At 40.0% G+C, this 25,905-nt stretch overlaps 2 protein-coding genes and 1 long non-coding RNA gene across 6 annotated transcripts; 2 read left to right on the top strand and 1 right to left on the bottom strand.

Moving 5' to 3' along the window:
• The first annotated feature begins 3,789 nt into the window (after positions 1–3,789).
• Positions 3,790–5,509, top strand: LOC130139461 (uncharacterized). The gene is made up of 2 exons (XR_008817634.1): positions 3,790–4,326; positions 4,698–5,509. It is a non-coding gene; the product is annotated as an uncharacterized LOC130139461 (long non-coding RNA).
• A 768-nt stretch (positions 5,510–6,277) lies between these two features.
• On the bottom strand, positions 6,278–16,157 carry LOC115685114 (pentatricopeptide repeat-containing protein At2g38420, mitochondrial). 4 transcript variants are annotated; one of them, XM_056316458.1, is made up of 3 exons: positions 13,985–16,157; positions 7,247–7,466; positions 6,278–6,596 (listed from the first exon to the last, which is right to left on the bottom strand). In XM_056316458.1, exon 1 carries the CDS (start codon positions 15,671–15,673, stop codon positions 14,150–14,152), a length of 1,524 nt encoding a protein of 507 aa, XP_056172433.1. In that variant the 5' UTR covers positions 15,674–16,157; the 3' UTR covers positions 6,278–6,596; positions 7,247–7,466; positions 13,985–14,149. The 4 variants fall into 4 exon arrangements, with proteins under 4 accessions (XP_056172433.1, XP_056172434.1, XP_030465989.1 ...); XM_056316459.1 differs by lacking the exon at positions 6,278–6,596 and having other exon boundaries at positions 6,899–7,466; positions 13,985–15,898; positions 16,017–16,147; XM_030610129.2 differs by lacking the exon at positions 6,278–6,596 and having other exon boundaries at positions 6,899–7,485.
• A 7,795-nt stretch (positions 16,158–23,952) lies between these two features.
• LOC115685135 (protein LURP-one-related 15-like) lies at positions 23,953–25,172 on the top strand. Its single transcript, XM_030610151.1, has 3 exons — positions 23,953–24,198; positions 24,715–24,942; positions 25,017–25,172. The coding sequence occupies exons 1-3, from the start codon at positions 23,953–23,955 to the stop codon at positions 25,170–25,172; spliced, it is 630 nt and encodes a 209-aa protein (XP_030466011.1).
• Positions 25,173–25,905: the final 733 nt, after the last annotated feature.

Genomic DNA, 25,905 nt, shown 5'->3' with positions numbered 1-25,905 from the left:
TATGTTGATATTGATTATATCCTTGATAATATTAATGATCATGAAGTAAGATAAATGTTCATGACATGTGTAAATAATGATGATATTCTCTGTATGCTAATAATGATTGCAAAAATTCACCCCCCTCTAGGTTGCTGGCACCCGAAATTGGGCATAGGCGAAAATGAAAAAAAAAAGGAAAAAAAGGAAAAGAAAAAAGAAGAAGAGAAAGATTAGAAAAGAAAAGAAAAAAATAAATAGATAATTCAAAAAAATGACAAAGCTATCTACGTTGGCACCAGCTGTCCTAAGTGCTAGCACCTACGTCAACGAATTCAGGCCAAAACTGGCTAGAATGACTACATTGACAAATCATTAAAAAATTTATGATTAAATTAACACAATTGAAAGGTTTATGATTGAATTGACCGTCGTACTTGGGGTAATCGTTTCCCAATCAAATCCAATCCCACTCAAGAACCGGGAACCGGACCAGAAGGACCAGTTCCCAATTTCTAGAATCGAGAATCAGACCACCTAGTCCTGGAACCAGATATGATCTAGTTCCTGGGTGGTCCAATGAAAATGGTTGCATATTTTGGAACCCTCGAGGTGCTTGTGAAAATTCCTCAAAGCCAATGCATGTGAAGCTTTTCAGATCTAAATTGCTAGATCCATTCGTAGAACCATCAATAGATCAACCGACTACGATTCAACCAAGGATTTGAGTAAACAAAATAGGAAAGAGGGACGATATATACAATTATAGTCAGCACATCTCAATTTCACAAGCTCCCAAGTAGCAAAAACAACGAATAATACCACAGATGGTGAAAACCACAACGAGATCCAACACACAAAATGATCCAATCTCACATCAAATAACCAGATAGATGAATCGAGACTCATGAAAAATAAACATATATCGCTCATGACAAGCAAAACAAAAAAGGAGCTCAGAGAAATGGAAGCTTTACCTAAACTACGAACGATGAGGCTCAAGAAGGAGAAGGATGGAGAGATAGAGTGACTGAGAGCAAATGAAGAGGGACCGCTCTTGTGAGCTGAGTTCGAGTGATTAGGGTGAGATCCGAGAGGGAAAGAGTGAGTGTGAGAGGCGTGAGAGGGGGAAGAGCGATTGGGGTTTAAAGATTTTTAAGAAATAAAAATAAAATAATTGGTCTGGTCTGGGCGGTCTTGGTGGGCAGTTCCACCCCAGGAATCGGGAAACGAACCGAAAATCACCAGTTCCAATTCTATGGAACCGGGAACTAGACTGATGCCCCCAAAAAATCGCCAAGAACCGGCTGGTTTGATCCGGTCCGAGCAGTTCCTATTACTCAATCCTACACCGTACAATAAATTTAGGGCTTTTCAAATAATTTTCTCATAAAATCTCAAAGTGAATTCTTTAACCCGATACCTCCAATGTCACAAAGTCAATTTTCAGTCCAAATTCTACCTGCCTTTTTCCAACAACTTGCATTATCTCCTTATCTAAATGTTCGAACGGCTTCCATCACGATTAAAAGTCTTTGACATCAGCTTTTGCAGTATCTTCCAAAATCTTTCCCCATCATCATGAAAAGCATCATCTACTTCAAAATCGTCTAAGATTTCAACAGTTGATCTCCATATCTATCTTCCAAAAATCTTGTCTCCATCGTCATGACAACCATGTCTAATTCGAAATCGTCTTAAGTTTTCTAAAGGAAATTTTGAACACAAAATCTTCTTTTCGCTTATCGCCAGGACGATACATGTCGGATTTACCTCAATTTGTTTATTTCTCCATGGTTGAAAAGTTAAATTTATATTTGATATTCTCCCTATATATTTTCTTCAGTCCAGCTCCATTTGCTTTTCCCAGAAATCGAACTTTATTAGCATAGTAAAATAGAAAACGTACATGATCTTGCAAGATATAAATCAAGGACTCGGCAATATCCTTAAAGTCCTCGCAAATATAACACTGAACACGAACAAATCTGTCCAATCTCTCGTACGTTTCACGAGCATTCTCTTTTTCTTCTTCTTTTCCTTTCTTTTTTTTTTAGACTGGGGTAGTCATTGATTTCTTCGCAAGAGCGAAGACAGCAACCTCTCGAAACAGGACAGTAAATATCACGCATGTTCTGTGGCGATCGGCAGTCGACGCAGCCTGGGATTTGGACGTCACGCATGTTATGTTTCCTCTTCTCTTCTCTGGTTCTGATATCTTGGCCATGCAAGTTGTTTATGTTGACCCATCTGAAAACTCCCTTCCTCCCTAAGTTGTTCATGTTTAAATTATGGTCAATCTCTTCATCATTGCTTTCTTATTCCCAAAGATATCCTGCCCTAGAATGTTGCGTCTAGTCTTGTTCTTGGATCGTGTTTAGAGAGAGAGAGAGAGAGAGAGAGAGAGAGAGAACTTGATGCCAAAGAAAAGCAGCCCAAATATAAATTTTTCATGTGAAGACAAAGGTTCCAACTCCACTATGTTTAATCAACCGATTCTTTTGTAGCCAGCTTTGACCTAAAAATAGCTTTTACATGTGTTTTGGTCACGAATGGCATCATAAGCAAGGCACACCAGTCATTCTCTAGCTGAAACGAATCTGACAATAGAAGTCAGATTGATTTTATATTCACTAATGTATGTGGCTTTTCTTGGCTCTATGATATTTACGTGGGGAAGTTGAAAACCCATTTGGCCAGAAGAGTCTAGCTCAGCTCTTATAATTTAATAAAGAGTAAAGATGCACAAGTTGAAAGCCCTCCCAAGATTGCGAGGGTTGAGGTGTCATAAAGAAAATACGCGAGCGCGATGATTCAAACTTAGGTATCGAGTGAGGAAAATGATCATATTTGTATATGATAAACATATTCCCTTGAGTTCGCCATCGTACATATTCCTCTGGCAATTACCTAATCAAAGACGCTGAAAGGCATAATGATTTTGATTCATTCTCTAAGTTTTATAATCAATATCTGTTTTGACTTTAAAATTTATCCTCCATGTCTCACTGCCCCATCCTCTCTTTCTGCTCCCTCCCTCCCTCTCCTTTGCCTAGTCGACCGCCAGCTCTTCACCGTTGTAGCTTGCCCCCAGCATCTCCACGAACCTTGCAGTCGACCTCCAACCGCGATGATGCTATGGTGCCTCCTCCACCTCCCTTAGATATCTCTATCTCTCTATAACACGGCGACAATGCATCTGTTCGAAGTCGACATCGGTCATCAACCTCGAAAAATGCAGCCACGCCCTCAAAAAACCCGGGCATAGTACCCATGCACCCTCTCGAGACGTGACCAAGCCAAATCAAAGCCGAATTGTGTAAACGCGGATGGGCAACTCCAAAATGGAACTGCAATAATATCAATGAGGGTCGGGTAATTTTAATCGCAAAAAACATGAAAATTTAGAGAGTGAAAAACCTTTCCAGGATATCATCGGCGAAAATTTAACAAAGCAAAATGAAACTTTAGGGACTTCTAGTCCAAGTTTTCCTTCTACTTCACCGTCGAATTAATAAAAATAAAAAATAATGAAAAAGACGAAGGTTCTTGGAATGATTTCCGGAGCCCTTTTTTGGAACGACAGAGTGTACATAATGGGGGAAATCAATGGGAATGGGGATGCGTGTGGTCCGCTCTAATTCTGCGACAAACATCAACGGTCCCACGATCCAACAGAAGGTTTGATGGATTCATTCCTGAACTTGTATGCTTGTACAAAAAAGAAAAAAAATATACAATGAATGATTTCATTTCATGAATATTACGAGATGGAATCAATTCTTATTTTCAACTAAATGAGGGTTTGCATTGTTTTTTAACTTAAACCCAATCGAATATAATTGTTTTATTGTATGTTAATATTATAGTTTATTAGACTAAATCTCACATAATAGCTGCTCCATCCTCCTCTTTGTTATATATTAGTGAGGCCAAAGCAAGTACTAACATGGTTATTCACTCATTTGTAACTCTCTCTCTCTCTCTCTCTCTCTCTCTCTCTCTCTCTCTCTCTCTGCGACTTGAGAAGATGTGCAAAGAGCACGACAGAGAAGCTCTCTCTCTCTCTCTTTCTCTCTCTCTCTCTCGGACATGAGAAGGTGTGCGAAGAGCACGATGGAGAAGCAGGGCACGTGCATTACCGACTCATACCGTACGTATATGGAGAGAACCAAGAAATTGGGTGAACCATGAGTCATGAACCCTGAAGGCTGTTTATATCTTTGGCGGCTCCATGTGTAGTGAACCATGGGTGGGTTCTTCATGTGCCCTTCTTCCCCATCGTGACCAGGCCACCTCTAAATTCATCCATGAAAGCTTCTCTTAGCATTACCTCCGGCATGCCTGGTGAGTTGTGTATCCTTCCTCTCTCTCTCTCTTCCCCCCTCCGCCCCCCCCTCCTTCGCATCACATATACACAAAGAGATGTATACGTATAATGTATGTACGAGGAATTGGGATATTCATCTACACAATCAGTATAGCAAGGTATGAATGACCCGCTTTTGACTTGATTAGAGAGATGGATATCTAATTCATTCTGATGTGTGAAAGCTGGGCATATGGCATCTATGGATAAAAAATGAAGCATAAAAAATGAAGTCTTAGACTAATTTGTAGCCATCAATCTACTGTAGATTTCATGTTTGACAAAAGCATACTATGCAATAGTGCAAGTAAATGATCAACTTGTGTATTATGTATGTTTCTTCAAGTAGGTATTATATTGAACGAATTGTTGATTAACTATGAGATGTTCAAAGGATTAAGCTATCAAAAGCAGCGAAGGTTCTTAGACTGGAGAAGGTCTTCAATTCTTTTTTTCTTGGGGGGGTTTGGAATTAGGATTTATCAGTAGGAAATCTCAAAATGTTGCTGCCCTTTCTGTCTCTTGTACTCCATTCTTCAATGGATTGGTGTATTTTATACATCCTTTCTCATATATAGAACCAGAAAGTAGCCATTTTCAGCACTTGTAATGCTCTCCTTGCTCACGGAATATTTAACTGAGCAAAACACTTATTACATTCTGCACTGGACCAAAAGAATGATTGCATGAGATTTTTCCTGTAGTGTCCACTTAGTACACCTTTTCTTCTCAGGTCTTATTTTTAATTTATATGAGTCTTAGTTTATTTTATTTTATTTTAGTATGAATCCATGGTTTTGGATAGATTGGACCGTGGCAAATAAAGAGTAGTATATGCAGCACTTTCGTGCCATATACAGCGAAAAGATGTGGGGGGCAGGGCAATTCAGCGCTTGAAGCGGCCATAACATGCGTGTTCAAGCTTCAAGAAGTTGCTGATACATGTGTTGTTTGTTATGGGCTTGCTTCGCCAAGAAATGGTTTCTTATCGTGATATCAGAGCACGAATTCCTTTACAATGTTTCTGTCTCCGGCTACTTTGTTCATATGGCTATATACCACGATCTACACTTCCCGTGTAAATCCCGTCTTAGGTACTGGAACAAATGTTGCCAAGCATGTATACTTGAAATACACGATTCATTTCTTTCCTTTCTTTAAGACTTTGTTCTTTACTTCAATAAATGCTAATGCCCTTGAGGAATTAATGGGGAAAATTAGAGTCATTATCATCCCAAAATTTAGAAATTGAAAGCCCCTCCAATGTCTAGGCTGACCTAACTTTGTTTCTTCCTTTAGGGGCATCCATTATTATAATTTGCCTCTAAACATGGTTGGCAACGTACCCCATGAACATTGGAATAGATTAAAATCAAGAAACAACCACACTGTGCTTGCTACGTATCAGATGCCTTATAGTGGGCACTCTAGATAGGTTGTAACCAAGATCGTCCAAGTTTCTTATCAAAGTGGATCCAAAGATTGAATATCAAAATGGATGCTTTTCAAAGTGGAGTGCTTAAGAGAGAGCATTATCATTTCTATTTAGGCTATCTCTCTGGCATTCTATTGAACAATCTTTCTTGGTATACATAGACGAGACCGTTTTGTAACACCCGGAAGGATTAGTTGAGCCGAAAGTTCGGATATCCCGCTTTTGAGAAATCGGGATTGTCACATAGAAAAAGCGTAAGTGCGAACATCTCATTGAGATGCCAATAATGTATGATTGTTTTGAGAATGTCGGTGGCTACATATGTGAAGTCATCACGGTGGATGATAGAAGGGGGACCGATTGACTTTTCTTTACAGCTAGAGAATTCATATAAAAACTAATGGGGTCTTCTTGCAGAATTGGTACCAACCGACCAACGTTTGTATATCAAGAAAACTACCATCTCACTTGCACAAATATAGAAAACTTGAGAAGGGCGTTAAATCGATCCTTCACTCGTGATTCTTAATAATATGTCAGTGATATGCGGCAACAGATCCGATGTATAAGGACATTGACATTTTGCCTAAGAGATTCAAGTTCAATTCTGCACTCTTCCCTTTGCATATTCAATTTCAATTCACTCATTCGTACTGCCTTCGCATGCTTTAGGCAGTTGTCGCCCTAGGCAATAGCCTTGCAGGAGACGACACACTGGAATAGATCGCTTGATGCCATCGAATTCCAATGGTTCCTTTACCCACACGGCGCATGTCAGCATTCGTGTCCTTCACGCTTTCGTCCTCCCATTAGCTTCACGTTGGAGGAAGTATTAAGATAAAAAACATCCGCATACGTACATATCACGAACAATATCGAGTGAAATACGTATGACTAAATCGGTCAAACGATAACAAGTTTAGGAAGCTTTGAGAACAAGGAAGGTGTCAGGTGATGACAAATTAGCAGTCTCAAGTGTACAATATATGTATATCGCACTGACTTCGTCTACAAGAGTACAAGAAGGGACCTGCATGTAAGACGTGGAAAATAACCTCTAAAATCTAATTAAATGTATGCTCCAACAACCTGATTACATCCACTTACCACCTACATTAATACAAACGTCAACGATATCTCTAACATTGCATTCACATTCCAAGACATGATACACTGTTATGCCTGACCGTCGTAGTCAGACTCAGAGTCATCAAGAATAAACTTATTGATACAAGCCACAATGTTTCATAACTAGCATAACTTATTTAATTATGTGCCCAACATTTAGAAAGATCGATCCAAGAAAGCACCCAGCAAAACCCCAATGGAATGACAGAGTTCAGGTGAATGATCTTTCAACTTTCAAGTATGAATTAGAAAGGCCCTTTCAATAGTAAAAGCGCAAAATGCAGTAGATATCCTTGATTTGATCCTCAGATAACTTATGAAGATTAAATCATCACCTTGATATTGTAGATAAACCACATTGCAGAGTACTCCGGGCATATAGAGAACATATCTGGTGTAAATTTTCCTTCCTGACATTCTGAACCTTGTATTCATCACCGCTGTGACCTGAGGAGTGACTTTATGAAGAGTGTAGAGACCGTTCAGAAGTAGTCTGATCACTCATCTTATAAATTTCATTACTAACGAGGATCGATGACAACTTGTTACCGTTTCCTGCAACCACATACATATTCTGCAAAATGAAGACCCAGAAAGTACAATTACAGAACAATTGGAATAAGTACTTTAATATTTTTGGATAGGAAATAAAGGATTTTGTCGAAATAAAAATTCAAGAACATCAGAAATGTACAAGGAAAGAAAGAAAGAAAGAAAAGCAATATACACAGGAAAACAACACAAGACTATGTGAAGTTAGACCAAGATGTCCAAAGCCGAATAAAAGAGTACAACGCAGAAGCAACCGAAGATTCTAAATCCTCAAGGAAAAATACTTCTATAGATAGGAGGTTGCTATAGGTACTACTTGCTGGGTGGAAGAAATGATGATGTAAAAAGATGGCAAACCGAGGTTTAAGAAAGGAAAGGACGATAAGTCAATGCAGGTAACAGAATTGCTAGTCTAATCACTAGAAAATGATGCTAAAATAAATCTGACATGTAGGCTTAATGCATTCATGATATTCGGAGTTCAGGAAGTGAGTGGTGGTTGCTTTTTTTCCACTATATACTGTATTAGATGGCTTAACTGCATTTAGAAACTCTTGCATAGATGTGTGAAACCTCTGAGAATATCTTAGTTCATCCATGAATTGAAAGGAATAACAATTCAAATCTGCAGAGTCAATAACTTGATATATAAGCCAGCAAATGTCAAATTTACGGATTATTTGACTATGATTATTCGTGGACTGAGCAACACTAGAAGTGGACAATGAAGCTTGAACCGAGAGCCTAGGTCTTAAAGCAAGTGGATCAACCTTAGGACTCTGATAGTTAATGGCCCTGATAATTCCTGAATGAACTTGGAATATAGCAGGAGATAATCATTTCGATGCAAGTTTGGCCAAGTAATTCGCCTCAGACTAATTCAACGATGCACCTAGGGGACCGGCGGACCCGTTATGCGACTAGACGAACTGACGGGCTCGAAGTCAACGATCTCAAATTGAGCTCAAATTTAGCCGGTTGAAGCGAAACGGCGTGCTGATCAATACTCACAGCCGTTGGCTGTGATTAACGATGGATTTTCGCGATTCGGGATCGTTTAGATGGGTTTTTCTATTATTTTAGTATTTTTTATAGGTTAATTTAGTAAATGGCAGTTTCGTATTTTTGCGTTTTGATGTTTATTAATCCTAATAGGGTTAGATTTGGGGATATATAAGCTTGTTTTAGGGTTTCGTTTGAGCAGACTTTGGATATTTTGATTGTTAATCGATTGAGAGAACAGTTTGTTCCTCGTTATCGTTTCGATTCTTCTGTTTAGCCTAATTTCTTTCGCGCTTCGGTATCAATTGGTATCAGAGCATAGGTTACCTAAATCAATGGCTGAACAGAATCGAGGTGGTCGAAGACAGCGTACTCGTGGAGGCCGGGGGCGTGGAGTCGTTCCTGATGCAGATGAATAGCCGCGTCTGAGAGACCTGCGAGATATAGAAATTCAAGAACAGAGAAGGCAAATCCAGGATTTGGAGCGACGTCTTGCGGAGGCAGGGCTTGACGCTCAATCCGAAGAAGAAATAGAATCTGAGGATCCATCCGATGATGAATAGGAGGACGTAAACCCTTTCGGGGTTCTGAACCAGGGGCGGAATCGAGGAGTACGACCTGGAAATTAGTGCTCTTCTCAAAATTTCGGGATGAAGATCGAGATTCCCGAGTTTAATGGTAAGGCTCATCCTGATGAGTTTATTGATTGGTTACATACGGTAAAACGGATTTTTGATCTTAAAGACCTAACTGAGGGGCAAAAAGTGAATTTAGTAGCTATTAGGCTGCGAAAACATGCTTCGATTTGGTGGGAACACGTGAAAAAGCAACGCGCTAGAGAGGGGAAGCCGAAGGTGGATCGCTAGGAGAAGATGAAAAACTTGTTGCAAAAATTTTTTTTGCCTACCCATTATAGGTAAGAGGCGTTTATCGAGTATCATAACGTCAAGCAAGGTGATAAAACAGTTGAGGAATTTACAGAGAAATTTGATCACTTGCGAATGCGTTGTGATGTGGCGGAGGAAGACGAGCAGACGATTGCTCGATATCTGGCAGGGCTGCGATATGAGATCTCTGATGTTGTCCAATTACAGCAGTATTGGACATATGAGGATGTGTGCAGATTAGCCCTAAAGGTGGAGGGGCAGTTTAAAAGAAAGAGCAGTAAGTCCAAGTGGTCTAGCAGCGGTTCTAAGTGGTTAGGCAGCAGTTCCAAGTGGTCAGATAAAGAGTCCCGAGAGAAGGCAGGGAGTTCTTTAGCCCCAGCGGCAGTTAAGGGCGCTGGTTCAAAATCTGCAACAAAAGGAGAGCAGGGTAGTGCTAGATCTAGTAGGGGAGGAGCTGCAGGCAAGTGATGTTTCAAGTGTCAAGGACTCGGATATTTTGCTGCTGATTGTCCGAACCGACAGTTTGTGACACTTGTAGATAATTCAACTTTCGATGAAGACCCAACTTATGATGAATCTGATGGAGAGCAAGAAGATGTGGATCCAGATCAGGAGGACATTGTCTATGCCGATTCTAGTGAGTTTTTAGTTGTGCGTCGGGTTTTAAATATTACTAAGGTAGATGATGAATCGTGGCTCAGGCATAATATCTTTCATACTAAGTGCACTAGTGGGGGAAAGGTGTGTAGTATGATAATTGACGGGGGAAGTTGCGAGAATGTGATATCTACCACTATGGTAGAAAAGTTAGGGTTGAAAACTGTTGAACATCCTCAACCATATAAGCTATCATGGCTTAGGAAGGGGAATGAGGTAAAAGTGAGCAAGAGGTGTTTAGTGCAGTTCTCGATTGGGAAGAAATATACTGATGAAGTGTGGGGTGACGTAGTTCCAATGGATACTTGTCATATTCTGTTAGGAAGACGTTGGCAGTTTGACAGAAAAACACAAAATGACGGATTCAAAAATACATATACCTTCAAGAAGGATAGTCGGACCATTACTCTGGGTCCTTCAGATTTGAGAAAAGAAGGGAAAAGTAATCTGCTTTCCAAATCAGAGTTCCAAGAGGAGGCGGTGAATGCCCCAGAGATTTTTGCTGTTGTAGTCATGGAGCAGAATCTTGATAGTCCAGAAATTTCAACTCAAGTTCTGCCTATACTTGAGGAGTTTGCTGATGTTGTACCAGAGAGTATTGTATAGATCTCGTTCCAGGAGCTGCTATTCCTAATAAGGCAGCTTACAGAATGAATCCTAAGGAGCATGAGGAGATGCAGAGGCAAGTGCAGGAACTATTAGAAAAGGGTGCAATTCGAGAGAGCATGAGCCCTTGTGCAGTGCCAGCTTTGTTGGTTCCTAAGAAAGACGGGTCGTGGAGAATGTGCGTGGATAGTAGAGCTGTCAACAAGATCACGATCAGGTATCGCTTTCCTATCCCGAGATTTGATGATTTAATTGATCAGCTGTATGGAGCGACTATCTTTTCAAAGATAAACTTGAGGAGTGGATATCATCAGATTAGGGTGTGTCCTGGAGATGAGTGGAAGACCGCTTTTAAAACTCGAGATGGTCCGTATGAGTCGATGGTGATGCCTTTTGGGTTATCTAACGCGCCGAGCACCTTTATGAGACCAATGAATTAGGTGTTTCGTCCTTTTATAGGCCAGTTTATCGTCGTATATTTCGATGATATTTTGGTTTATAGTGCATCGACTGATGAACACTTGCAGCATTTAAGAAGGGTATTCGAGACATTGAGGGAGCAAAAATTATATGCTAATACCAAGAAGTGTCACTTCCTGACTGATCGTGTGACTTTTTTGGGATATATAGTAACCAAGGAGGGCATTCAGATGGACCTAGCTAAAGTTGAGGCTATTACAAATTGGGAGATTCCGAAAAATATTCATGAGGTACGTAGCTTTCACGGGTTTGCGTCTTTTTATCGGAGATTTGTTCGGGATTTCAGTACTATAATTGCACCTCTGACGGATTGTCTGAAAGGAAGTAAATTTGTGTGGACTAAGGAGGCAGAAGCTGCCTTTCGATTATTAAAGAAGGTGACTGAAGCACCTGTTCTCGTGCTTCCTGACTTTAATGAGATTTTTGAGGTGCATTGTGATGCTTTAGGTGTTCGTATTGGGGGTGTCTTGAGTCAAAAATGTAAACCTGTAGCATTCTTTAGTGAGAAGTTGAATGAGGCGAAAAGGAAGTATTCAACTTATGATAAAGAATTTTATGCTATTGTGAGGAGTTTGGAGCATTGGAGGCACTATCTTATTTCGAAAGAGTTTATCTTATTTTCTGATCATGAAGCCTTGAAATACATCAATGGGCAGCACAAATTGAATGCAAGGCATGCGAAGTGGGTGGAGTTCCATCAAGTTTTCAGTTTTTCCATCAATCATAAAGCGGGAGTGCTAAATAGTGTGGCAGATGCATTGAGCAGAAAACACTCTTTGCTGTCTACAATACAGGTAAAAGTTCTAGGCTTTGATATTTTTAAAGATTTATATGTTGATGATCCTCATTTTGGAGATATCTGGAGGAAGAGCAAAACGGAGCCTTTTCAGCAATTTCAGATCGAGGGTTACCTATTTAAAGGTAACAGATTGTGCGTTCCTCAATGTTCTTTGAGGGAATCTATTATTATTAAAGGACATGCAGGCGGTTTAGCTAGGCACTTTGGCGTGGATAAGATGAAGGCCTTGTTGAGTGAACATTTTTATTGGCCTCGGATGGAGCGTGACGTGACGCGTTTTATAGAGAAGTGCAGGGTATGTCATGTGGTAAAGACCAAGAGTACTAATGCTGGACTGTATATACCTCTACTTGTTCTAGTTGCACCGTGGGAGGATGTCAGTCTTGACTTTGTCTAGGGTTTGCCAAGAACGCAGCGGAGTAAGGATTCAATAATGGTGGTTGTCGATAGGTTCTCGAAGATGGCCCACTTTGTCCTGTGTAACAAGTCCTATGATGCTTCACAAGTTGCTCGATTGTTTCTGCAGGAGATTGTTAAGCTGCATGGAATTCGTAAATCCATAACCTCACATCATGATGTGAAGTTTGTGAGTCACTTCTGGCGCACTCTTTGGAGGTGCATGGGCACAAGTTTGAAGTTTAGTTCCTCTCATCATCCTCAGACTGATGGTCAGATAGAAGTTGTCAATCGAAGCTTAGGGAATTTGCTGCGGAATTTGATTGGAGATAATCCGCGACAGTGGGACTTGGCATTGCCTCAGACAGAATTTACATATAACAGATCTGAGAACCGAACTACAGGCAAGCCTCCTTTTGAGGTGGTTTATGGGCGTAATCCAATTACTCTATTGGATCTCACACCGATACCAGTTCTCAAGCAATTTAGTTCGGAAGCTGAAGAACATGCAAAGCATATCAAAGAGCTGCATTCCCAGGTCCATAATCAGATCAACAGGCAGAACATGAAGTATAAGCAGCACGTGGATATACGTAGGAAAAGAGTCGTCTTCAAGGAAGGTGATCTAGTTTGGATTCACCTTAGGAAAGAACGATTTCCAGTAGGTAGGTTTGGCAAGCTTCAACCTAGAGCTGATGGACCCTTCAGAGCTTTGGAGCGAATTAGTGACAATGCTTACAAGATCGATTTGCCGGGTAAGTATAATGTATCCGGAACTTTTAATGTAGCAGATTTATCACCTTACTACACTGAAGAGGAAGAAGATCCTGAAGAGATTGACGACAATGAAGACGAAGCAGATTCGAGGACGAAGCAGATTCGAGGACGAATCTTTCTCTAGCAGGGGAGGATGATGCACCTAGGGGACCGGCGGACCAGTTATGCGACTAGACGAACCGACGGGCTCGAAGTCAACGATCTCGGATTGAGCTCAAATTTGGTCAGCTGAAGCGAAATGGCGTGCTGATCAATACTCACAGCCATTGGCTGTGACTAACGATGGATTTTCGAGATTCGAGGTCGTTTAGATGGGTTTTTCTATTATTTTAGTATTTTTTATGTGTTAATTTAGTAAAGGGCAGTTTCGTATTTTTGCGTTTTGATGTTTATTAATCCTAATAGGGTTAGGTTTGGGGATATATAAGCTTGTTTTAGGGTTTCGTTTGAGCAAACTTTGGATATTTTGATTGTTAATCGATTAAGAGAACAGTTTATTCCTCGTTATCGTTTCGATTCTTCTGTTTAGCCTAATTTCTTTCGCACTTCGGCATCAAATTCAAACCGATAAGATTATGAGAAATTTCACAATCTTTTCAAACTAGAAAATTTCAGGCATGTCAATGCATAACATGTTTTTAGTTCATAATATAGGTGATCTTATAAAGAAACCATAAAACTATTTGTCAAACTTTTCAATGATTGGTTGTTAAGCTCCAAATACCAACCCAAAAGCAGTGAAGGGTGCACTTCATCAATTCAATCCAAATACTACATCATGCCATGCAGAAGCAGATATGAATCTTAATAAGGAAAGACACATGCAAGTGAAAAATGCGAAAGGTATCGATGCAATTTCCACGAGCAAACACATTTTAACCATCAATTAAAATAGCAGATCAGCGGAAGTCAATTACCTCCTCAGTAGGTGGAAAGAGAGTTTCACACTGCCACGTTGTCCGCCAAATAGGCGTTCATCTAAAGGGTGCCATATCATCTACAGCTTGGCTTCTTCATGGATTCCAAATTTTCTACGTACCAGGTTTCCAACAAGGTCGCCATTCAGCAAAAGCAAGTGCACTTCATTTATCTCGTGTAGAATTTACCAACTCAAGTAGACTACTCTCCAGCGAATTGATTTCAGATCCGCAGTCATCAATAAGTGCTTCCCAAGTCATAGCTCCAGGAATAATACCCTTCCTGACAATCACCTCGAGTAAATCTGGCACTTTTGAGAACAACCTTCTCTTGCACAAACTACATAATATCTCATCAACTGTTATACATTCAAATTGTGAACTCTTAACCAACAATTCATCCACTAAATCACAAGCTTCAGTAATTTTACCATTGCCACTGAATCCCTCGAGCAGAAGCATATATATTTGCAACATTAGCCCGAAACTCTTCACTCCTATTTCTCTCACAAGCTGCCTTGCCCTATTCAGCTCCCCAACTTTACAAGATCTCTCAACTATCATGATGTAAGTAGCATCATTAGGCCTGCAGCCAAGTTCTTTCATACAAGCTACCATTTCAACAGCTGCTTCAAGTTTATTCTGCTTACACAAACCATCTATATACACGTTGTAGGTATACACATCAGGGACCAAACCCAGAACAAGCATTTCATCAAATAACTCCTCTGCCTTCTCATAATCCTCCTCAGCAATGACCCCACTTAAAACCATTGTGTAGCAAACAGTATCAGGTTTAATCCCACCAACCTTCATCTGATTCAAGACATCCAAAGCATCATTACCTCTTCTATTCTTCACCAAATACTTCATCACATTTGCATAATCTACTAGCCCAGGGGAAAAACCCATTTTCCTCAATTCTTCCAAAAGGCCCAAAACCTCAACACTAGAAAAGTTCCTCTGTCCACAGAATGACGATAGTATCAGCGAGCAGATTCTCCCATCAACTGTGAATCCATCACTCATCATTCTATTCAATATGTCGATAGCATAATTCACCTTCCTCAACTGACAAAGTGCACCAATCAATATTCTAAAAGTCGATTCATCTATCCTGATATTCATCTGCTGACTCTTCAGCAAAATCTGAGGCACCATCTTCAAGTGATCTCTGCTACAACAAAGTACTGACAGTAGAGCATTCAGTGAGCAGACAGAAGGGACACACCTGAACTTGGGTATATCGAGAAACAAACCAACAGCATCTTCAATTTTGTTACAATCACCATAAAACTCTATAAGATCGCTCAAAATGTACTCGGGAGTTTCAAATTTCTCGACGCTTCGAATGTGATCGAGGACTGGTGGAATCAGGTGGAACTGCAAGGTTTCGCATAGACTCTGGATGACGAAGTGGTAAGCATTTGGGGTTGGTTCACAGTTGTAAGCAATAAAGGAGTCTACCAGAGTGGTAACAAGATTGGGTTCAGCAGGATTTTGCAGTATATGTTGATTACCGCCGTGGCGCAATGGCTCTATGGTGGTCTTGACTGCGTCTTTTAGAGTTCGCATGGCTTGTTCTGCACGGAAAGTTTGGTGCCACTTGGTTTTGTACGGAGACAATGGCCGCTTCCTGTTCCTCCTCAAAAATTGGTTCGCACCCTTCAGAGAGGACAGCCTCCTCATATTGAAATCAGAAGCGAACGGCCACGGAACAAGGACTTTAGATATTCCCAAACTGTAGCTGCTCTACCAACATGAAGGCAGGAACTCCCCTGTTATTTCATTCAGGCATTCCGTCGAACAACAAGAAGGCAACTATTAGCTAACCACCAGCAAAGAACTGTGTACTTTATTTACTGCTTAATGGGTCAAACAATCTTGCTCATAAACCAAAAACAGTCAATCTATCTGCAACAATTCAAGATTGTATAGAGATCAACCGAAGCACGTTCATTTCAAGCGTCACTTAGACCATGACAACTGTTCAGGAAAAAAATTGCTCATAAAAACGAACGTTGTTATCAACCTGTGAATGGAAAGCTTCAAGAATGGACGACGACTGCTTTCATCAACATGGGTTCCGTCAGAAGCAATACCACCCCGCGTTGTTCTTATCCTGGATTCGTTCTTCGGACGAAAAGTGTGTCCATAGGATTGGGTTTCTAGTCTAGAGATCTTTGATTCGTAAGCCATCCTCTTGACATTTCTCATTTTTTCAAATAAAAGTCTAAATAAATCTTTAAAAAAAAACAGGCATGAAATGATTAAGGAATTGAGTAAATATATTTTTCATCATTATTTGAAAGACCAGGGATCGAGCCAACCCTCTTGCCTATAGTCGCCGCCCAATCGTCAGTGGGGCGTCGGCCCATCGACAATAGGGCAGCAGTCATAGGCGGAGAGCCTGGATTTTTTCTTTTTCTTTTATATGTGTCTTCTTGTTTTTAAAGTTTTGCCTTTTTTTCTTTTTTGAGTTTGTATTTTTTACTGAAAATATTTTGGATTTTTTAACCTAATGTAATTAAGATTTTGTGTAAAAATTAGGATTTAGATCAAAACGACTCTTTTTAGTGCTTTAATTAACATTAACGCCACGTAGGACGCCATGTGAGAGAAATAAATATAGAAAAAACCGCATCAGCATTTTCCATTAGTTAAATTGGACGAAGTTAGCAGAATGATTCGATTTTCAATGAGGGTCTGTAAGCTCTAACCGGGCCAAGTCCTCGCTAGCAGCAAGCAAGGCAATCCTCGCCCAGATCTGGCGAGGGCTACCCAGCACCGGCCACAAGCCCTTGCCAATGGCTTTCGAGGGCGGCCTCGCCCAGCCCTCTCTGGGTATCGCCGGTGGTCGACCATCGTCTGAGACTGGCCACTGGCGAAAAGGAAAGAAAAAACAGAAAAAGGAAAAAAGAAAGAAAATAAAAAAAAATCAAAAAAAGTAAAGGACGAAAATGCCATTAACCAGAAGGTGAGATTAAGCCCTTATTTGAGACTAACATAACCAATTCATGCCCTTATTTAAAACAAGATCAATTTCAGACTTCTTATTTGAAAAAATGAAAGCACTTCAAGCCTAAATGAGAAGATGAGAAGAAGAGCAAAGACACCGATTGATTTGTGCAGAATATTTACATCCAATCTATGTGAGTGTGAACACTATGGGTTTGGGTGTAATGTCGAGGTTGGGAAATACTCGAATGTGTGAACGATTATAATCGTATAACTTTCCAAGTTATAAGTAGATTATTGGCAGTTGACTCTCTTCGTGCTCGTAAGTTTCGACATTCGTACAAAATTACATAAATCTTTCACATCTATTATTATTCCTCGTTTCATTTCTCTGTCGATTTCTTCTCGCTCCTAATTTAATTGCAAAGATTCGATCGGCTTGTGCAACGATATTTTTCACAGCATCTTTCAAATCAGTTACATTGAGGAGGAAACAGAGGGCTCAAAACCAGGTGTTTTAACTGATGAGGCAGCATCATTGATCCATATAATTTAGAAAATCAACGTTTCAACCAAAAGAGAAAATAAAAAAAAAAGACCACGCTTTTTCCACTCCTCCTTTGGCTTAGAGACTCTTACTTTTTGTGTTTTGATCATATTATCCTTTATGGAGCCCACCATTTCTAGTACAAGTCTACAAAAGTAATCTTTTTTTATTATTTGGATATCGTTTCTTTTTTTTTCCTTGCGGGTTTCACTTTCCTTCTTCTTTTTTTCAGGCCTTTAACGTCTTAATTCTTCACTCTTGCAAATTGCATTTGGCCTCCATTGTCATCAAAGAAAATAGATTACCTTAATTCTCCTAAGATCAAACAACCAGATTAAACATATCATGTATCATTATTTCCAACAAGTCAATTAATGAGAAGCAATAATAGCGTCACAAAACTGATGATGAAGAACTTATGGAAATGATAATAAGAAATTGAACCCAAAGGAAGAAAAAGTTTATAAGACGTAAGTATGCTACAAACTACAAAGCAACTGTGTAATTGATTCACAAGCACTGTTTTGATGCACACTATGCTCTAAACGCAGAATTGAATCACAAAATCAAGAATTTCCACGACCCAAAAGTCAAATTCACTTTTAAGAAAAGATATCAAGAAATAGTCAATAGAAACTGGGATGAGCATGATTCGAGAACAAGAAAACTAGAAAGAAAAAAAAAACAAGCTTTCGCCAGAACCGTACCTCCGATAGCGAATGAGTGTGCGGATTGTTAAAGTAAGCAGTTTTTGGGGGATTGTAGATGCAGGATAGATTTACTGAAGAAGAAAGAGAAGGAGTGGCAGGCCTAAGAGAGTGGCTTGTCAAAGAGAAAATATAGAGACGATTTGCAAAAGTAAAGAATTGAGACGTCAGAGAGGTGGAAATAAAGAAGAAAAAGGAAAGTGGGACCACAAGAAAAAAGAAGAAGGACGAATAATTAAAAAAAATCACTCTTCTAGAGTTGTATAGTGATGGGCTCCACAAGGGATGTATGGTCAAAACATAAAGAAAATGAGTATTTAAACTAAAGGAGAAGTGGAAAAAACGCGACTCAAGAAAAAAGAAAAAAGGTGAAACAGACAAATTCGTTTAACTGTCCATGTCTTGTTGTTAATCATCCGCTCGTTGTTTCAAAACAATGGTGCTTATTCGTAAAATTAACGAACGAGCCTGCCTTGACCATCTTCATAGCTAGCATTTGCACCACAATGATCAACCCTTCTCATTTGCAACCCCCACCTCCTCCCTCTCCCGCCCTCCTCATCGACTCGCCATGGCTGGAACACCGCTCCAAACCCCGCTGCCGCCCCTTGCCACGGTGGTCGGGCCCCAATACAGCATCCCTTACCCGATTGATCTCGGGATGGTGAAGAAGCTCGTCACAATCACCGAGGGGAACTTTGCCATCTCTGACTCCGCCGGCAACGAGATCTTCAAGGTCAAGCACGTATTCAACTTGATCCACACGAAGCGCGCCCTCGTAGACGCGGTGGGGAACACGATCCTGACCTTCAAACAAAAGGTTCTTATCTTAAATTGGAATTTGTCACTTATCTTCACGAAGCAACCGATAAGAGAATTGAAACGCATTTCTTTTTCTGTCATGATATGGTATTGATCACCAACAAAACCTACTCATCACCCTCTCATGTCTAAAAAAAGAGTTACGAATTTCCCCCTCTAACGCTATTCCAGATTGGTGGTTCTTAAAGGATTCTCAAAATGAACAATCTTCTTCTTGCTCTACCTCTTTCTCCTTATGAGGTCAAAGGGGAAGGGGTTTATGTTGTCTCTGGTATGATCCTTCAATGAGGTCTATCGCATTTAAACAATAATAAGATGATAACGATGACAACAGTGATGCTCTAGATAGTCAGATGCCGAGACTGAGCTTTAGTTACAATATTATGATTCGACGTGTTTTCCGCATTTCGATCATGCTACCAGTGTCACTAGTATCTTTGATAAGTTTTTTTTCGAGTGTATTTGCTATAATTTATATCTTGATTAAACCCTCTTACTTAGGCGCCAAACATTTCGTATGCAGAAAATCACTGCACATTCGAGATGGCAAGTCTTCAGAGGGGAAAGCACAGAGCCAGACGATCTGTTGTTTACTGCTCGAAACGTCCTCAATGTTCCAACTCAAGACCAAGTTACACGTGTTCCTAGCCGGCAACAAATCCGAAAGCGCCTGCGACTATCGGGTCAAAGGAAGCTGGACAGACTGGTCTTGCTCGATCTACATCGGAGACAGTAACAACATAATTGCCCAGGTGTGTTATTCTTTTGCCCTAATTTCGGGGAATACTCAGATGGCGGATTCAATGATAGCTCATAAGCATTATCATCTGTCATTTAGACACGAATAAGCAGCTTTAGATACAGATTGTTCATCGTTCCATTTCTGTATCTTCGATTCCGACGGACCAAACAGGACCACAAAGCGAATTAGCTTAACTGCTTTGGCGATCTTTGACGAAGCAGCTAGTCAGCACAAAGAAGAGAAAAGCACGGTTGATCATCGAACTGAACCTAACTATCGGCGGTGTTACGGTGTCATATGGCTATGCAGATGCACAAGAAGCAGACGATTCAAAGCATGGCAATCGGAAGGGACATCTACACAGTGACTGTCTATCCCAACATCGACCATGCTTTTATAACCGTACTCGTAGTGATTCTTAATGAGATCAATCGTGACAAGAAAGACGAGTAACCGTGACAAGAAAGGACGGAAGAGTACTCGCTGCGAGGAAAGGAAGAGGCGACGTTTGGTCACTTACCTAGTTCGTGCCATGTTCCTTTAAAATCCTGCACTTTACAATACGTGATTTAGGGGGAAAAAAAGCTCTGCGCTTTTCCTTCAAAATAAATGCCACAGCTTTTTAATAATTCTCCCTCCATCTTTGAGATGCTGTAACTTTGATAAAGGCATTACTAAATACTAGGATGAGCAAAATAACCGGTGACCCAAAAACCCATATAGGCCAGAGTTTTTCTAGCCTTATAGGTCCGGGCTGGGCCACCAGGCCTACAATAAAGTTTTATTTCGGGCCGGGTTTCAAAGAGTATATTTAATACATTACAAATATATCTCTTCTTAATAATGTATATTTCCTTTGATTATTTATAATCGCAATTGATTAAAATTAATCCTACAGATTAGGATAGGACAGTATGGATATTGCGTTACCTTAGATAGTCCCTTGCTACAGTCTATAAACACTAAGAGTAAGCAAAAGAACCGAACCGAGACCACACCGAACCGGTCAATTTTGGGCAATTCTGGATTCCTAAAAATTGGAACCGGTGAATATCGGTCTAGTTTCAGGTGTGGATCCACTCACCCAGACCACTCGGACCAGACCGATATATAAATTTTAATTCTTATTATTACAATACTAAAAACACTAATTACTAATTGCCCATTCTTCACGGTTCACTATCAATCTCGCTGAAAAGTGAAAATCCTAATTGTCCCTTTCTTCACTCACGCCTCTCTCTCGCTCACGATGCTCACTCTTAGACTCTCAATCATGCCTCTCGCTCACGACGGTGATGCTCACTCTTAGTCTGACGAGTCACGCCTCCCTCCTCATTGTCCTCAGCCCCTCTTGCTCGCGACTCAACACCACCCTTTGTCTCTCTCGCTCGACGTCTCCCTCTCGCTCACGGCTCGACGCCACCCTTTGTCCATCACTCCCTCTCCTGTAAGTCCTCAGTCCCTCTCCGGTCCGACACAAAAATACCTAGTTAGAGTGGTCTACATGAGGAATTGCACTGTGAGAAGGTCCATTATGTTTCTTGGTTTGGAGAGCCGATTACGAATATTTTGCTTTGATTTTATCTATTAGTGCTGTGATGGGACAAAATTGATAATTATATGAGGTCCCTGCGCTCAAATTTGCGGCTAAAGCATCAACGACTAATTTCTGAACCCACTCGGGAACTGGACCGGACCGGTTGGTCCGGTTCCCATGTTGGCCAATTCTCGATTTCACAAATTGGGAACTGGCGCTTCCGGTTCAGTTCTCGATTTTAAGGTAGGAACCGGCCCACCCTAGAACCAGTTGCCCTAATGATACCTATGCACATGCTACGGAATATACAAAATTATGTAGTTCTATTTTTGTCTACTTTGCCAATTACAAAAAAGTACTTTTTCAAAAATATTTTTATTTTTATTAGTTTTTTGGTCAATTACAATATTTGTACTAAAGGACGCCCTTTTTGGCAAACAGTAAACAAGATAATTATATAACTTCGTAGCTTTAATTGTTCAAGGAAATTCTACAAATAGTAAAATGTTGCTCGATAATCCTAAACCGCACAATGTTTTCCCACACACTATTAATTCTTATTTATAACATTCAATTTCGGGATGTGCACTAAAAGTTCTAAAACTTGTCGCGAAAGTGCAGTTGAATCCTAAAATTTACAAAAAGTGCAATCAAATCTTAAAACTTCTCAAATTGGTGCAATCGAGCTCTTTCGTTAACTCCGTCCAAATTAGCTAATGAAAAATGCTGACATGGCTTATTTTAATATTTTCTCTCCCCCACTAAGCGATGACGTGGCTAAATAATGAAACATAAGACTACAATAATGTCGTTTTGGTTCAAACCTGATTTTTATACAAATTTTATTTAAATTAAATTTAAAAAATAAGCTAAATTATTTTTTTTAAAGGAGAAACTTGGCGGTGCCCTCGTCGCTGCTGCCCTGCCCTCACGGACCGCAAGCAAAGGCCGCCGTTGGCATGCAAGCCTTTGCCTGCGGTCGATGAGGGTCCCCGATGACTCCCGCCAGCCATCTCCCACCCTTAGCAGCCTTCCCGGCGAGGGCTACAGCTCTCACTGCTTGGTTTCTCCCCTTTTTAAAATTTAATTTAAATAAAATTTATATTAAAAATCATATTTAAACAAAAACGACGTCGTTTTTGCCATCTGATCGCCATGCAGGATAGAGAAAAAAAAAAGATACGTCGTCATTTTCAGTTAGCTAAATTGGACGTAGTTAATGAAAGGACTCGATTGAACAAATCTGATAAGTTTTAGAACTTAATTACACTTTTTGCAAGTTTTAAGACTCAATTACACTTTCATGATAAATTTTAGAACTTTCAGTGCACATATCCATTCAATTTCTAATTAAAGTTAAAGATCTACCTATCGTTTATGCATTTAAATTCACCTGACAAGTTTCATCTTTCATCTGCACGCACCAACGCATTACCAATAGCCTAAAAGACTCGGTGGCAAAAAACCAGCATGCAAAGTCAACTTCCCTGATTCGACCCAAAAAAAAAAAAAGTCAACTTCCCTGTCGCTCTTAAACAGTTGAGTTTGTTACAATTGACCAAGACTTAGGCACGGCAAGTCTTAACATAACCTTTTTCCCAGTGAATTTGATATTCCCAACAACGTTAGATTAAGTTAGTTATGTTGATAGTCGATGCCGCTCTTAAACAATTGAGTTTGTTACAATTTACCAAGACTTAGGCACAACAAGGCTTAACATAACCTTTTCCCAGTGAATTTGATATTCCCAACAACGTTAGATTAAATTAGTTCTCTAGATAGTCGATTTCTACAAGTTTCCACGGAGAGAGAGTAGTGTGATTGCTCTCAATGGTACAATCAAGTGGTATGATGCAATTTGCTTCCCAGACTGTAAGAATATATATTTTGACAATAAATCACGCTTTTATCTGATACCGTTTGTTGGGAGCCCGCGTCAAAAGCTCGATGCCTTTGCCAGGGGAGATTGTTAATAAGGAGCCCAAGTCCGAGCCATCAACATATGTAATTAGATCCACATTCACTCAAAAGTCTAAACTTTTATAACAGCTGGCAGTGGTTCGACATAATTTCACATAGTATCAGAGCATAAGGCTATCAGTTCAAATCTTTCAAGGCCCCATTTGTCTCTCTAATTAAATATATTCACGCTTAGTTTTGGGCAAAAAAATCAGACTAAGCATGAGGGAAAGCGTTAGAATATTTAAATAATAAACCGCGCTTTCATCTAATAACTTAAATTTTTAGAACAATTGACAGTAGTCCCATAAAATCTCACACGGACCCTAAAATGTAGTTGTGTATCATTACCGATAAAGATACTCCATAGTGCTTCAATATGAAATTCGTATTGTGACAATTGACCAAGACTTAGGCAGAGCCAGAACAGAGCCAGACAGAACCACACCTGTAACCCACGTTCATTCCGCAACTAGCTTATTGACATAACGTAACAATTGACCGAGACTTGCGTAGATAACCTTTTTCCAATATATCTATCCCAAAACGTTAAACTAAGTTGCTTTCCAGACTGACACTTTCTGCCATTAGGTGTCATTATATATAGAAGACGCCCTAATATGGAAACCCGTAGGTCCTCCCACCCCCCCTACACACACACACACACACACACACACACACATACACACAGCTCAAATGGCAGAACCAGCAGGTACAATGCAATCTGCTCCACAACCCGTTGTGGGGCTTCCCTATTGTTGCCCTAACCCGGTGGATGTGGCCATTGTGAGGAAGGTGATGACCCTAAGCGATGGCAACCCCGTGGTCACCGACAACAATGGCAACCTCATTTTCAAAGTGAAGGGAGCTTTACTCACCCTACATGACCGTAAGGTCTTGAGCGATGCCTCCGGGCAGCCGATCCTCACTTTCAGGAAAAAGGTTTGCTCTTTAATGTAACTCTACACAAGTAATGGGTGTTCATAGTGAATTCTTTAATACTCGGGAACAAATGTAACCATCAGTTCTAGAATTAGATATCTACAGTTGCTTTGCATTGGTTCTAGAGCTAGACACCCAGTTATTCTTTTTTCTGTATTTGTATACCTAACACCGTCGCATGGTCGTTACACACACACACACACACAAACAGAAATATAGCATGAATAGGACACAGATATGTACAAAACACAGTACAGAAAACGAGAAATTGGAGTGAGTGAATAGTTATTGAGAGTGTGAGAAACAGTGAAGAAGGCGGTAACTGTTTACGCCTTAAAGACGAGTGAGGACCTATTAACTAGGCAAGTACATGAACCAAAGAAACTGAAGTTCGACGAATTGATTAAGTGAAATGAAGGTTCAACAGCGATCCATTTGCAGACTATATAACATGCAGAATCCGCATGAAAAAGATGTTTTGTTATCAAGAGGCTTAGGTTAAGATGATTGATGCAGATAATAACTGCTCATAGTCGATGGCAAGCATTCAGAGGGGAGAGCTCGGACATGAGAGACCTCGTTTTCACGGCCAAAACGAGTTCAGTGATCCGACTCAAGACCCAGTTAGACGTTTTTCTAGCAAATAACAGGAATGAGGATGTCAGCGACTTCAAGGTCAAGTGTAGCTGGTTTGATCGGTCTTGTGTCATCTACGCTGGAGGATCTTCTAATATTGTCGCCCAGGTAAGGAATAGACTTGAAATCTGACTTGAAAATCATGAACATATCATAAAGTCTGATTGATCAAGATGGTGCAGATGCATAAGAAGACGAGCATTCAAAGTTTGTTGCTGGGAAAGGACAAGTTTATGGTCACGATCTACCCAAACATTGACTATGCATTCATCGTCGCGCTCATCGTGATCCTCGAAGAAATAAAGCCCTTGATTGGAAGAGTTTATGCGCTTATGTAATTTTCAGTGTAATTGCTAACTAGTCCTACGTTGTCAACTGAATTGGAAGAGTTTATGCGCTTATGTAATTTTCAGTGTAATTGCTCGTTCTTACTTCCGTTTGCATGTTCGTACATATTCCTAGTTTACATTTCTATGTATTTTCGTTAAAGAACAATCCTGCATCTTAAGTGTACTTCGTCAAGCATTTTCGGAAAATGTCAAATGGCACCCTCATATTTTATCTCCATTTTACTCTGCATCATCTATTTTTGAACACATAATTGAATTCTTGAAATAAGACGATGAACAAATACTCTTCACCAAAAAAAAATATCAATCCTTCTCCTTCTTTACCACCACCTTCTCTAACAAAGGTACAACATTCCGACGTATTTAGAACAGTGACCACATGAAAGAGAGTGACTCAACAGATGATTGTGGCCGGGATAAAAGAGAAGTTATTGTATGGTCTATGCAATATTCTTTCCATAGTAATTGTTGGTGGCGGTCGTGGTTGCGCTACCGGTGATAAAAGTGGCTATAAGCGGGTGGATGGTTCGATTATGAGTAATAATTTATACTCGGTGATATGAAATTTGTATCATGCATCCTACGTTTTATTATTGACAAAACTTCTAAACTAATAGAAAAGTATTCATTCTTTTTCAGTAAAACGAATTACAAACATGGTAAAAATTCCAATGATTATGAAACCTATATAGTACCGATATGGGATAGTAAAGTACTTGAG

Source organism: Syzygium oleosum, unplaced genomic scaffold, assembly GCF_021117445.2.
Source record: "Syzygium oleosum isolate NSW1041296 unplaced genomic scaffold, Sole_v2.1 Sole_v2.12, whole genome shotgun sequence".
Lineage (NCBI taxonomy): Eukaryota > Viridiplantae > Streptophyta > Magnoliopsida > Myrtales > Myrtaceae > Syzygium > Syzygium oleosum.
The sequence above is the reverse complement of the archived record's forward strand: the minus strand, read 5'-3'. Positions and strand labels throughout refer to the sequence as shown.

What these genes read in the sequence shown, in the direction of transcription:
- LOC115685135 (XM_030610151.1), top strand. Translation starts at nt 23,953, where the DNA reads ATGGCAGAACCAGCAGGTACAATGCAATCTGCTCCACAACCCGTTGTG. An exon ending in TCCTCACTTTCAGGAAAAAG is followed by an intron (nt 24,199 to 24,714) that starts GTTTGCTCTTTA and finishes TGATTGATGCAG; the next exon opens with ATAATAACTGCTCATAGTCG. An exon ending in CTTCTAATATTGTCGCCCAG is followed by an intron (nt 24,943 to 25,016) that starts GTAAGGAATAGA and finishes AAGATGGTGCAG; the next exon opens with ATGCATAAGAAGACGAGCAT.
- LOC115685114 (XM_056316458.1), bottom strand. Translation starts at nt 15,673, where the DNA reads ATGAGGAGGCTGTCCTCTCTGAAGGGTGCGAACCAATTTTTGAGGAGG.